General features: G+C 35.4%; 1 protein-coding gene across 1 annotated transcript; it reads right to left on the bottom strand.

Moving 5' to 3' along the window:
- Positions 1-1,357: 1,357 nt before the first annotated feature.
- Positions 1,358-12,050, bottom strand: LOC112012307 (uncharacterized). The gene is made up of 12 exons (XM_024044700.2): positions 11,679-12,050; positions 11,330-11,476; positions 11,020-11,134; positions 10,830-10,921; positions 9,000-9,103; positions 8,221-8,258; positions 7,684-7,919; positions 6,963-7,056; positions 6,674-6,864; positions 3,990-4,209; positions 3,032-3,199; positions 1,358-1,918 (listed from the first exon to the last, which is right to left on the bottom strand). The coding sequence occupies exons 1-12, from the start codon at positions 11,877-11,879 to the stop codon at positions 1,767-1,769; spliced, it is 1,758 nt and encodes a 585-aa protein (XP_023900468.1). The 5' UTR covers positions 11,880-12,050; the 3' UTR covers positions 1,358-1,766.
- Positions 12,051-13,873: the final 1,823 nt, after the last annotated feature.

The raw sequence follows: 13,873 nt of genomic DNA, 5'->3' as shown, positions 1-13,873 counted from the left end.
GAAAGAAGAATCTCGAAGGGCTATTGTAGAGGTGATAAGCCCAGGAGTATATATCCATGTATATATTAAGTCAGGGGCCCAATACGAGAACATTAAAATGTTTGAGGACGAGTAAACATCTTCCTAAGAATTCGTGTTAGTAAGTAAAAAGATGAAGTTTGATCATGATCATCTAAGAAGGTGGTTCAAGGAGGAATGCTTCCTCAACTAAGCAAAGTCGAGGTCAGAAGGTGCGATTTGACATCAAAAGCAACATTCTGGACGATTCCACTAATGAGAATAAGTATCAAGAAGAAACAGAACAGAACTGGACGATTCCACTAATGAGAATAAGTATCAAGAAGAAACAGAACAGAAAGAGGTCATGAAATATCTAAAAGAAAAGATGTTACTACCGCATTAAATACTCTACAGCTAACTCTCTAACTGCATTAATGAAGAAATGATACATGAATAGTAACTTTCAGCCTTACAGCTACTCCCTAAAGACTTTAAAAATGTGCTGATAGGACAAGGATTAACACCAGTAATCTAGTCTACACGTGGAGATGAAAAATGATAGTATAAAATAGAAAGAATACCTTAAAAAAATGGAATCGAGAAATTAAGAGAAAAACATTGTAACAATCAAGAACTAAATTTGTAATCAAACTTTAGAGAAATATATAACTGATCTCCCCAGATTGTGCCGATGATGATTATCTTTAGATTAAACCAATCTATCTTTATTTTTTTGTCATCTGGATCCACTTTGCTTATTGTCTGACTCGTTAAAACCCAATTTTCCAACCTCCTTTCTACAAATTCATTGTATTAACTCTTTGGGCCTAAACCCATCCCTTGGAATAAGGACCAAACTACGTCCTTACAACACTAGTTCACAAGCATTAAATAAAATCAACAATGCAAAATAGTTAAAACATATTAAACCATTCACAAAAGCATAAAACTGCAAATTTCCAAAATCAAAGATAATCCTCATAGCTTCGATTTTAACAGCAGAAATCATTGACCAAGTTACATGTTTTTCATTTTGATACCAGCCAAACATCATAAAATGCTGTTCGTTAAAACGATCCACCATCAATAAAATAAATAACAAATAATCAAGTGAGATATGTCAATTTGTGGCACACACCCATTATGCACATTCCATCTAATGCTGCATTTCTCCCAATCTAGACATTTAATCTTTTTCTAGCATTAACCATATAATGAATATCTTCTTTACAAGGTACAGGATGAGAGTAGCATCCACCTTTGCTGCCGCTACAAGGATTAAAAGTTGGAATCGTCATAAATGGAGACACCTTAACTTTTCCGGAATCTATTAGTAAAAACTTTCTTAAAATCAGTATTCAACACCTGCAACAATGGTTGACTTTATAATGGTAAAAATAGGTTAAAAGACATGGTACAAAAGATTGGCATGCTTACAAAAATGTTGCATAATTAATTGAGTACACCAAAAATTAATTTAAAGAAAAACACACAAAACACACATTCTCTTATCCTCCTGGGCCACAAAATTCCTCCAGAAGAAGAGCCAATGGCCTAAAATCAACATTCTAATGTGAATATGTAAAACAAATCAAGAAAAAAAAAGGTTATCCTAACTAAATATTACAGTTCATGCTGTAATATGGTTCCGATTGATAAATTGAAAACAACCTCAGTCGGTTTTCTTCTCTTCTTCCTTTGTGGTAACAGTCACCACTGCACCATCAGCAACCTGATCATCCTCACCACCAAAATTGAAAACCAACTCAGTTGGTTTTCTTCTCTTCTTCATTTGTGGCAGTCAGCTCTGCACCTTCAGCGACCTGATCATCCTCACCAACAAAACCAAATTCGTTTACACGTCTCTTGTCCACTGGATATATCCATCTTTGGTATACATATATCAAAAATATAACATCTGCAAGACCAGCGAAAAGAGGATGAAAATCACCACAACAAAAAAAAAAAAAAAAAAAAAAAAAAAAAAAGAACAATATCAGAAAATATAAGGACAGTGTCCGTAAGTAACCCATGAATCCAACACAAAACTAGCAGGGTTTCATACTAGCATTAGGTTATGATACTCGCTGAGAAGATGAATTGACAATGAGGGGCACTTAAATGACATATAGGAACGCAAAACTTAGCAACAAAAAAATAAAAGGGTTATCTGTGACGAATGAAAAGCAATATTGTATGTGCACAGGGCCTTGCAGGCCATTGTTATCAACAACGGCCTCTCACACGACCCTGATTGTGAGGTTTGTAGCTCCAGCCTTCCAAGGCATTTTTAAGAAGCTTTCTACCAATAATGACACAATATTTCGAATAAAATGGGAAAATAAACAAACCAAAACAATAAATTAATAAATAAATAAGAGGAAAGGACACAACTCTATGCCAGGCTAAGCATGACAACTGCTAGCACCTCCATTCCTTAACAAGTTTTCCAAGACAAAAAATACTGACTATCCAGTTGCCATAGCTGAATAAAATTACTAACCAAAACTTCTGAAACATCCAGAGGGTGAGGATGATAATAAGCACTTAGAAAAATATCTCTTCCTATTTCTGAATAAAAGCAAGAAACTAGGCACATGACCATAATACAGAATAAAAATCCAACACAAGGTTATAGTCCACAATAATGATGTATGCACTATGCACCCTAACTAAATTAAGGTTGGCACTACATAATAGTCTTGAGTGCTATACTGTTTGAGGCATTTCACCCTCAATGTAACAATGACACAATTACTGCACCTTCCAGGTGGTGGCAGTTTTCCTTTGAATATTTCTGGTTAAAATGACCATTGTAATAATATCACCAATCAGTACAACATGGACTACCTGTTTTCCCATTCCCTTTTCTCATAATAGAAATAGCACCATTGCACTTCCATTGCCTAACCCTCATTTAGGAATTTGACAGTGAAAAAGGGACCTAACTTAGGCACATGGACTTTAAAGTCTACTACAGTTATTAGGAAAATTGAACTAATATGCAACGTGGATTTAAATTATATCTCACCATCACGAAAGACAGACAGCCGATGTAGTGTTGGCATTTTTATGACAAATGCAAAGAGATCATCAATGATGGTGTTGAGGAATTTGTATGTCATCTGCCTCCAGGGTAGATGGGCCACAGACTTCAGCTTATAATTTATGAACAATTGAGGGCACATCATTATAAAACCTGCAATAATGAAAATCATTTTGCATATCAGTGTCAACGAGTAAAGAAAAACATTTTTTTTTTTTTGATAAGTAACAAAAAATTTTATTAAAAAACACAGCCCAGTACATAGGAAATGTACAAAAAGGCAAAAACATCAAGAAACCAAATTACAATAATCTAGCAACACAGGAAGGGAAAAACAAGAAAAAGATGGTAGAACAAGGCACCATTCGAGAAGAGTAAAAAATAAGAAAGACTTAAACTCAATCATGGACCATTCACGACCCTCAAAGCTTCTAGAATTCCGTTCCCGCCAGATACACCACATCAAACAGTGCGGCACAAGCCTCCAAATAACAATATTACAATAACGCCTGAATTTGCATGTCCAACAATCCAACAAATCCACTACCCTTAGAGGCATCACCCAACATACCAACAAGCAAAAGATCATACTCCACATCTCAAAGGCTATAGGATAGTGAAGGAGGAGATGATCTACAGATTCCCCCACACCTTTTGCATGCTCTGAAAGCTCTTTTGACTCTTAACAGAATAAATGATTATGAAGTTCATCATAAGCCATCAAAGAAAATTTAGGTAAAAAGAGGCAAAGATTACTAATCAGGCTCCCAACAAGAGTATAATTTAGAGTTAATGATCCAGTAATGCCCAAGTTGGATTTTTTTTTTTCTTTTTTTCTTTTCTCTCCATATATTATAGCATAAACAGCTCAATGACTTAACAAGTCTAGTAAGAAGAACCAATAGCAATATCAACACAAGAAGTTTTGAAGGAACAATCTTACCAAACATGTACACACAGCTAGTCAATGAAGAAAGGATCCAGGAATACCAGCTCCTGTGGCGCTCGTACATGAGTGAGTAAATAGAGGAACATGCAACAAGTAAGAAGAGCACATAGGACAAATACTTCATTGCCATATCATCATACTCCTTTGTCTTATTTTGTGTATAAGAGTCACGATTCCGGAACCTCAACATAGGTATTCTCCCACTTCTATCAATCTGGGGATTAAAGAGAAAAATTACAAAATTCCCCCATCTCGTAATAAGGTAACTGAAATATTCGAAGCAGTATAAATAGCTTCAGTGCAGATATGATATTAGCCAGCATCAAATCCGTAGCTTTCTAGATATTAGAAGATTACTACACTGAAGGACATGCACACATCAAAATGCTAAATATATGACGTGCAGTGCTAGACACGAATTATCGCGCACACAGACAGAACCTCGTTGAGAGCTATTGAAACTACTAAAATTATTTTTAGAGTCAGCTTTCAATAGAGTAAAATGGAAAGCACAGTTCTTTTCCTTTTTTTTTTTTTTTTGGTTGTTGTTTTGCTGCATTTACTCAGAAGTAAGATTTTTCTGTCATCGTTATCATTATCAATTCATCAAAAAAAAAATTTATTTCTTTTGTTAAATTTATTTCTTTTGTTCTTAAAGCTGATTTATTTATTTATTAGTTTGGAATCAGGTTCTAGATATGGCATGGCAACACAATTTTGTTTATAGATGAGAATTTGAGTATATATACATAAAGTAGCTGGGAAATTTAGTACAAAATCAATCATACATGATTTCAGGAATGTACACAAATATGGAGTTCTATTTTGATAGATGATTAAATTGAAATGTATTAAGTAATGATTATTTTATCTTTTGTTAACAATGAATAAATGCTAGTTTTATTTTTTCATGTATTAATTTAGTAGTGAATCTATATTTCTCATTCTTGAATGTTGAAATTTTTTGATTCATGCTTCGGCCCTCCCAAAAGGAGAAGTTTGAAAGTTGGCTAGCGGGTTGGAAGAAGCTATACCTTTCAAGAGGGGGGGGTGGTTGACCTTATTGAAGAGTACTCTTTCAAGCCTTCCTATGTGCTATCTTTCATTGTTAACCATCCCCACTTCATTGTTTACCATCCCCACAAGCGTGGCAAATAGGATAGAGAAGCTGCAAAGGAATTTCTTCTGAGGAGGAATGGGGGATGACTTTAAACACTATTTGGTAGGATGGGATAAGGTCTGCACTACTAGGTTAGGGATTAAGAAGCTTACCACCTTTATCAAGCTCTCTTGGGGAAGTGATTGGTGGTTTGGGGTTGAGGAAATAAGTTTATGGAGATGTGTAGTTACCTTGAAATTTTGGGGAGTAGTGGAAGAGGGGAAGTTTGAAGCTAGTCAGGGGCATGCATGGTTGTGGTCTTTGGAAGAGTATTAGGATGGGTTGGGAGATGTTTGGTCAGCATATTCAGTTTGAGGTTAGAGTGGGGAACTGAATTTGATTTTGGCATGATTGTTGGTGTGGGGATCAACTCCTGAGAATTTCTTTTCTTGTGTTGTGCAACAGTTCCACAGATCAGGATGCTTCAGAGGAGTCTTTGTTGGTGAGGCAGTTTGAGGGGGAAAGGCAGAGTTGGGATGTTAGATTCTTCCAGTGCTTTAATGATTGGGAATTGGGCTTAGTAGCTGCTTTTCTTCATCTTCTGGATTCACATATTCCTCTTCATGAGGATGGAGACTGGAGGTTGAAGAAAAATGAAGAATTTGATATTTGTTCTTTCTATAATGCTTTGAGGGGGTCCAATTCTGTCACTTTTCCTTGGAAATGTATTTGGGGTGTTAAGGCCCCACAGAGGGTTTCCCTTTTAATTTGGACGACGGCATTGGGGAAGATACTCACTTGTTACAACCTTAGGAAAAGAAGCTACACTATAAAGGATTGGGGGTGCTGCATGTGGGAGGTGGTGGATCACCTTTTGCCTCATTGCAAGTAGGATTATCAGTTGTGGAGATATTTCATTCAATCTTTTGGGATCTGCAGGGTCTTACCGAAGAGAGTGATTGATCTTTTGTTTGGTTTGAGGAACTACATAGGTAAACATTCTTTGAATATTTGGAATATGGATCTGTTATGTTTGACCTGGGTCATATGGCAGGAACGAAATAGACATACATTTGAAAATGCAGAGAGTATGGGAGATCAGCTTCTAGCAACCTTTGTACGCACTTTGTTGGATTGATATTGTGCTAGGGGTTTTATGACTAGAGATTCCATTACTTTGTTTTTGGAGTTTGTGTCCTTTTGTACATAACTTTTTTGGCTACTTTTCCTTTATGCATGAGGTAGTCTTCTTTTTAATAAAATTATTCTTACTTATAAAAAAAAAAAAAAAAGGATGAAATTCTGGTTCTGTCCCTGCACACACACATACTATCCCTGTCTATGTGAATCCAGCAAAAATTTAGTAGCAGCAAACAATAGGACACCGGGAAAAAGAAGTATCCCAAGCTTAATTAAATGGCAGACAAGCACATACAAACATGCTAACGTTGTGTTAAATCTAGAATAATGTGATATCAGGGGGCAAATTCTCATGCATGCTTAAAGCCAAAATAATTGTTTAAATCTTAGAAGAGACATACAAACATTAATAAACATAATCTTAATAACTAGATGATACCTCTATGTGCATAGCCTTCCCAATTTTCCAAAACTCAATACAGCAACCAATTCCAGAACTTGCAAGAATCATCCATGAGGTGTCGTTATCGAGTAGATAGAGGAAAACAATGAGCTGACATATAAAGCTCACAACAACAGACTTTGCAGACAGTCCTTCCATAGACTTATTTTTGTTCCAAAATTGGATATCTGCATAGGGACACAATCAGATTAGTTAGAATTACTTATCCTCAAACATCCAGCAGTGAAACTTAAAAATTGTCCTTGAACAAAAATTACAATTTTACCATTCTTGAATGCCAAGAAGTCAAACACTGAATGTAGTAAAGAAACAACCATTGTGATTGCCAGGAGGTATGGATTTCCTTCCAAGAACACCCTCTGAGAAAATTATCAGATAAAGAAAAAAAATATATAAAGTTTCATGGAAGGTACTAGAAGCAACAAGGACAGAGGAAAAAAAAAAAGCTTCCAAACCATTATAGACAGTAACTACAATCTTTGATTCCATTCCATTGAATGACAACCCAAATTTCACTTCATAGAGTTATATGTCATCTTATTTCAACTAGCAAGCAGGTGACTGTTGGATGGGAAAATTCTCAAGCCAGAACATTAAGAAGATTTAGATTAACAAAAACTCTAGGATTAGAAGTCTTAAGGCTATTTGAAACACCTGTTTCTCTTACAATCATTTAATTCTTTCACATCTTCAAAGTTCCCCTCAAATGTAATCCAAAATACAATCTACCATTATGAAAATTTGGATAGTGTTCATCAGCTGAAATTCAGATTTTCATATTGATTTTATGGGATCATCTTTTTTTTTCTTTTTCTTTTGTGTGTGTGTGTGGAACTTATACAAGCAACCAGTGGGTCCTGAACCATGACTTCACCATCTGCCTTGCTCTTACAAGGGGAGGAAACGCCATTTGAGATAGAGTTCATTGGCTAAATTGATTATGTCTTGTGCCAGAGAAATTTACTACAGTGATGAATAAGCAATACCTTTAACTCATCAGCCTCGCCTTCAAGCATGCTTCCATAACTACGGTGAATCTGGAAAGATTGGTCAATCTGCAGGAATAGTTGCCACTTTGTCATGCTTATGGGACCCACCTCCAGATTAAGTGGCAACTCTGTCACTGTCTCATTAATTTGTATCAACTTGTCTCTAAGTAACCAAAACTCATTGAAGAAAACGCTTGGGTAGTAGTTCCCTGTACTAGGCTCAACATTCAAGTCTGCAGATCTAAGTCAAGAAACTCAAAGCTATGATTATGACATCCATCTTCCCACTGTCTACTTAACATGCAGCACCAGGCCTAGTAAATCAATAGTGCAACAGATAACTAAAGACAATGGGTTGCATCAACTATCTTGTTGCACATCAACATAAGTATGGAATTCACATTTACTATAATAGAGAAATGGTAAACCTAGCTGGAAGAGTCATAGGGAATTTATCATAGAAAATGGAAAGTATAGAGATGGAAGACATCAAAAGTAAATGCAGATTCACAAAAATAGGAACTTCAAGGATACAAGGAGCAATGTTTGGTGGTACAGCATTATGAGGGTATCTGCAGGTACAAAAAGGAAGGGGCGGGGGATAAGCAAGGTTAGCAACAATGTTCATAAAATTGAAAAGAGAAAATATAGCAAATGAGATCACGTAAACCAGATGTTCAAACCAGTTGCACATTCAGTTAATACACTTCAAAGAAGATTTTCTTTGACATGTATCATTTTCTTTTGAAGTGCTAATACACAAAGAAAATGAGATAAAGTAACTTATTGAAAAGAAAATGAGAGAACATAAATTCAGACACAAAATATTACAGCTAAGAAACTTTTAGGAGTAAAAACAAGATATCAAAAGGCAATATGGAAATGGGGAGGCTTAGATATTTTAGTTTTCTGACAATACTCACAAGAAACCATAACATTAGAATACATGGCTTCAAGCCTCAGATAAAACAAAAGATATGTGATTTCATCTCAACAACTGTAACTCCAAAAAACACTTAACTCACAAGATCATCCTTTTACCTTTTTTATGGATATTAGTAATTACAGTTCCAAAACTATCGTCTTACAATAAATAAAGGTATTCAGAAACAAGGACTTTGAGGAATTGGGTGTACCACAAAGACAAATCACCATATATTCAAGGAAAAGAAAAAACAAATCCTGGAAAGGTACCCAACTAAGATATTCAAAGTTTAATTGCGGTGGTAGGAATTTTACAATCAGTATAAAATCAATCATCTTTCTTCCACATGCAAAATCTACTACAGAACTGACACTCATAGAAACCATACCGTGTAAAATCATCTACTAAATTGATTGTAATATTTGGTTTCCAATAAGAAACCCACTCCACAGGTTTATCATCTTCAGAATCACCTTGAGTTTCATCAACCACCTGAAGTCAACATAAATTTCCATTAGAATATGAACCCCATATCGATAAGTGCCATCATAAGGAGTCTATAAAAGACATCCTGTTCAAGATACGCTAGAGTCCAAGAGCAACCAACGCCAAAAATATCATCTACAAAAGCTCCACAATTATACAGAACAGAATCATCTTTAACCAATAATTAAATCACAAACAAATTCCAAACCAGGAAAGGGGATCTCCTAGAATGGGATTTATCCTCTATGTGCATATAGGCATCTGGAGGGGCCTAGCACAGTCTTCTATAAGTAAATTTAACTTTATCAAGAAAAATATTACATTGGATACAAAAGGAACAATTCAAAGTATACCAGCCATATAGCTTTGAGTTCTCCTCTCAAATCAAGAATACAATGAGACTAAAAAATCACATATGTTTGAAGGCCTACTCCGATCCAACAAAAATAAACTTGGATTTCACCCTCTCAACACTCATCTCTTGTCCTTCAAAGATTCTCCTATTCCTCTCCCTCCATCTCCCCCACATTAAACATGAAGGAACAACATTCCATACTCTATTTTAAGAGAAATAGGTCTTTGGCGCCAACACTGAAGCACCCCTCTCACTGTTTCAAGCATCACCCATCTAATGCTAAACACAACGAAAATAGAAGTCCATAATTTCTGTGCTATATACCAATGCAGTAGCAGGTGCTCAACAATGTCCCCCACCATGTTTGCACTTGATACAATGACTCACAACAGACATACCTCATCTAATCAGGTAATCAATTGTATCTTCCCCAAAAAATTCATCCATACAAAGACAGCCGCCCTTGGAGGAGCCTTTGCCCTCTTAAAGCCTCATAGTATGAAGTATGAACAAACACTAAAGCATCCATTTTAAGTCTATTTCCAACACACCTGGTATTTCCTGCCCACCCTAATCCATGTGGAATACTGCTACTTAAAAAGATTAATAAAAAACTCCAATTCCCAGTCCTAAGCAGGTCTCAGAAATTCTAGATTCCACTGCACCCCATCCCTCATACAGCTTCCCTAGCATTTTTATTAGCAGAGATCTGAAATAAACAAGGAAGTAGGGATGCCAGTTTATTCAGTGCAACAGGCATCATAACAGAATCTGACCCTCCCACCAACTTTAAACCCAAAAAATCTACCCAAGGATCCTACTCTGCTCTGATGGCCTTCCAGACTCTCAATCCTACAAGTTATGTGAACTAGATTTGCAGCAAAACTGCCCCTCTTCCTCCCTGCTTTACTGAACCGTTTCCTTTAATTTTCTTGCTCCTGAATGAATCTTCACAGCCATTTCCCCAACGGCCATTGATTAAACAGGTTCAATTTACTCTAATACCCAACCCTCTTTTACTTAAAGGTTTACATGCAGTCCTCTAATTCACCAAATATGTTTATACAGTGTATTATTATTGATGTATAATAAGTGTTTGCACATGACCCTCTGCCAAAATCAGCTATTGACAATAAAGGGAGCCTCTTACATACGCAAAACTTGATAAATGTATGGCACTCATATGAGCATCCATACCAAAATCAGTTCAAGAAGAGAATGTTGTAGACTTCATAGATGATAGATCGAAGACAATAATCATAGTTAAACAGTTGCAAAGGTAGAAATATGAGGTTTAGATATCTGAAACCAAAGCTCACTAGTAATGAGTCATCCTGAAGTTATTTATGACAGACTATTTAATAGTAAAGGACAAACCTTGGTCACAGTTCCACCCTCATCCAAATCTTTGTTCCCCAATAAACTCTTCTTTTTATCCGCTCTTGACTTGGGAAAGTATGCTACGATAGCTGAAATCAATGAAATGGAAGATATCTTTAATGCTGATTTGTTTTTTTTTCTTAAAAGCTAAATAAATATATAAAAACAGCCAGAGAGACATTCTTACAGTGTGTCCTTCCGAATGCAGCTAGAGGTTGGTACTCTGGATCATTTGGGTCGGCGGGGTAACCAGAGCGTGCAAAGTAAACGTGAGCATATAGACTCCCATTGTTTTTTACAGCCTGAAAAAACAAATATTATCTTCATATCTCCTACCATACGAACGTAGGGAACATTTGCCTTTTGCGCCCATTAGAATCAGTTGCCGGCCTTGACGGGCTAAGCAGTTCCTAACATAGGAACTTATTGAATACAAACGACGACAAGTATTATGAATTTAAATTACAGGTAGTGGTTCTTAAAACAAAAAGTGGTACCTCAGACGGAGAATACTTCAAAGAAAGAGACCTGGTACTCTCCGATCCCCAAACAGCGTACGGAATATTACTTTCATGCCACAAAAGTGCAGCTTCATTCGCGAAATCATTGAACTTTTCGTGTTCCGAAACATAAAACCACATATCCTACACAACCCAACCACAAACAAATAATTAGCTTATTATTATCATGTAAAATTAAACAGAAATTTGAACCCTAATTAATTAAGTCCTAACACCACCGAACAACAACAATAATTCATCCACTTCTATCAAACCTAGACTCAAATTTTCAAAAACATAATTGCGAATAAAATAAAATAAAAATTGTAGATCAGAGAGAGAGTACGAGAGGCTCGGATTTGTGGAAGAGATTGGAGATGAGCTGAGAGGGTTCAGAGCCAGAGGGGCGTTTGGGAGAGAAGAATTTGGAAGCGAAGTACCAAAACACAGCCATCCTTATGACTCCGGTGATCATCGAAGAGAAACCACCTTGTTGTTGTGGTTGTCTTCGTTGCTGAACTTGCCCTTCGGCCTCTGGCGGCGCCATTTCTTTCTGGTGCTCTCCGATGCGAATGCTAGAGAGAGAATATGAGTGAGTGCGGGGTGTGTGTGTGTGTGTTTTTGCCGATGCGACGGGATCGAAGAGTAGAGGAGGAAGATATTTTTTTATTTTTTATTTTTGGTTTAAAATAGATGGGAGCATCGGGAATCTCTCTTGGAATACTAGTTTTATAGTTTAGTTTAACAAAACAACTCTCTTGTGCTGTGTTGTGCTGTGCTGTGTGGGTGGTCCACGCAAGCCAAAAAAACACATCACAAACCCAATCAAAATGTAATACCATGCTACTTATCAAAAAAAAAATGTAATACCATGCTATGTCAAAAAAAAAAAAAAAAAAAAATGTAATACCATGCTTTCGCCGTCTCAAACTGTGTCTCTATATTCAGCATTAAAAAATTTAAAAAAAAAAATAGACTTTATGACACATCATTCAATATGTTTTTCATGGACAAAATTTAGATACATCACTTGAGGTGCTTCTTTTAAAATTTAACTTGTATGTAGCCCATATTACCGCACGGGAATGGATATATTATTAATCATAATTTTATTCATATTTTAAAGGCTCAGTTAAGTCTAAATTCATATTATTAACCAGAAAAGTTCATTAACAAAACTTAACAATATATATATTTTACACAGAAAGATGAACCTTGGTGACAATGTTTATCCAAAAGATCCATTCACACTTTTTGAATCTTCAATCTCTATTGGTGATTGAAATTTTCGTAGCTTAAAAAATTTAAAACTAAAAAAAAAAATAAAAAATAAAAAATAAAAAAAACCTTAGAGTTGTACTCATTTTATAGTTTTACGATAAGTCATTTTGTAACATGATGAGCATTTGTGTGAAACAAAAACCTCTGAAGTTCCAGATTGATAAAAGAAATTCTCTTCAATCTCTTTTTATAGAAAGATGGGTTTGTGCGTGTTTTTATACATCCTTCATAATTGTATTATTACGAAGCAGATCCAATAGATTTAGATTGGTATTATCGATTCCCAAAGCATGAGTGTTTAATGTGTTATTAATTTCATCTCATTGGCTTCTACACATGACAGCAAAATTAAAAATAATTAGATTGTAAACGTATATAGTAAAATTGAACTCTAATTTCAGATTCTAATTGAACAATTGGAATAATAATATATGATAGTAACAACAATAGGAAAATTCAAATAAAATTTTGGATTAAATTGTAACAATTTGAATAAAAAAATTCCAGTAGAAAGACAGGGTGGAGTGATCCACTCCAAGAAGGCGACCAAATTTGCGTAAATATAGAATAATAAATCTCTCTCTAGAAAATTTACATTGTTCATAATCTTTACCTTCACTGAAAATTTTAAAAATATAGTGACTCACATCTGCCATCTAGATATCTACAGCCGAGTCCTCTTCAATTCGTGTGAGATTCCATTGATCACTAAGTTCCTTTGCAGCCTGCAAAAAGTATCATCCATCGGTCCACAGCAGTGCTTTCTTCATTGTTATAAGTGCCAAACCTGAACAAAAAGCCAAATATAAGGATAATGAATTTTAGGCATAATGTGCATCTAATCACATATTAGCAATTTATAACAAATGTAAAGATGCAAACTTTGTAAGTGAATAATAAACAAAACTCAGTGTCAGAACCAAGAAGAAAGCACTTTAATCCGAAACTCAGTGCAAATATAAAGATGCAAACTTTGTAAGCAATTTATAACAAAGATGCAAACTTTGGCTTTGCTATCTTTTTGGAAATTATACAATGTACCCAAACTAAGTTCTTATCACCGATATTAATCTATTTGGTTTTCATGTTTGACTACAAAATCAAGAAAAAACTTAATTAACACGGTAACTCATTTGACTCAATACATAGAAGTGGTTTTAATGAGAATGAGCTCACATACATTTAGCTAAATTATGCAAAATTCAACTTCAATTTCACCGATATTAATCTCTTTGGTTTTCACGTTTGACTGCAAAATCA

The sequence above is a fragment of the Quercus suber genome, unplaced genomic scaffold, assembly GCF_002906115.3.
Source record: "Quercus suber isolate HL8 unplaced genomic scaffold, Cork oak 2.0 scaffold_629, whole genome shotgun sequence".
In the NCBI taxonomy this organism is placed as follows: Eukaryota; Viridiplantae; Streptophyta; class Magnoliopsida; order Fagales; family Fagaceae; genus Quercus; species Quercus suber.
The sequence above is the reverse complement of the archived record's forward strand: the minus strand, read 5'-3'. Positions and strand labels throughout refer to the sequence as shown.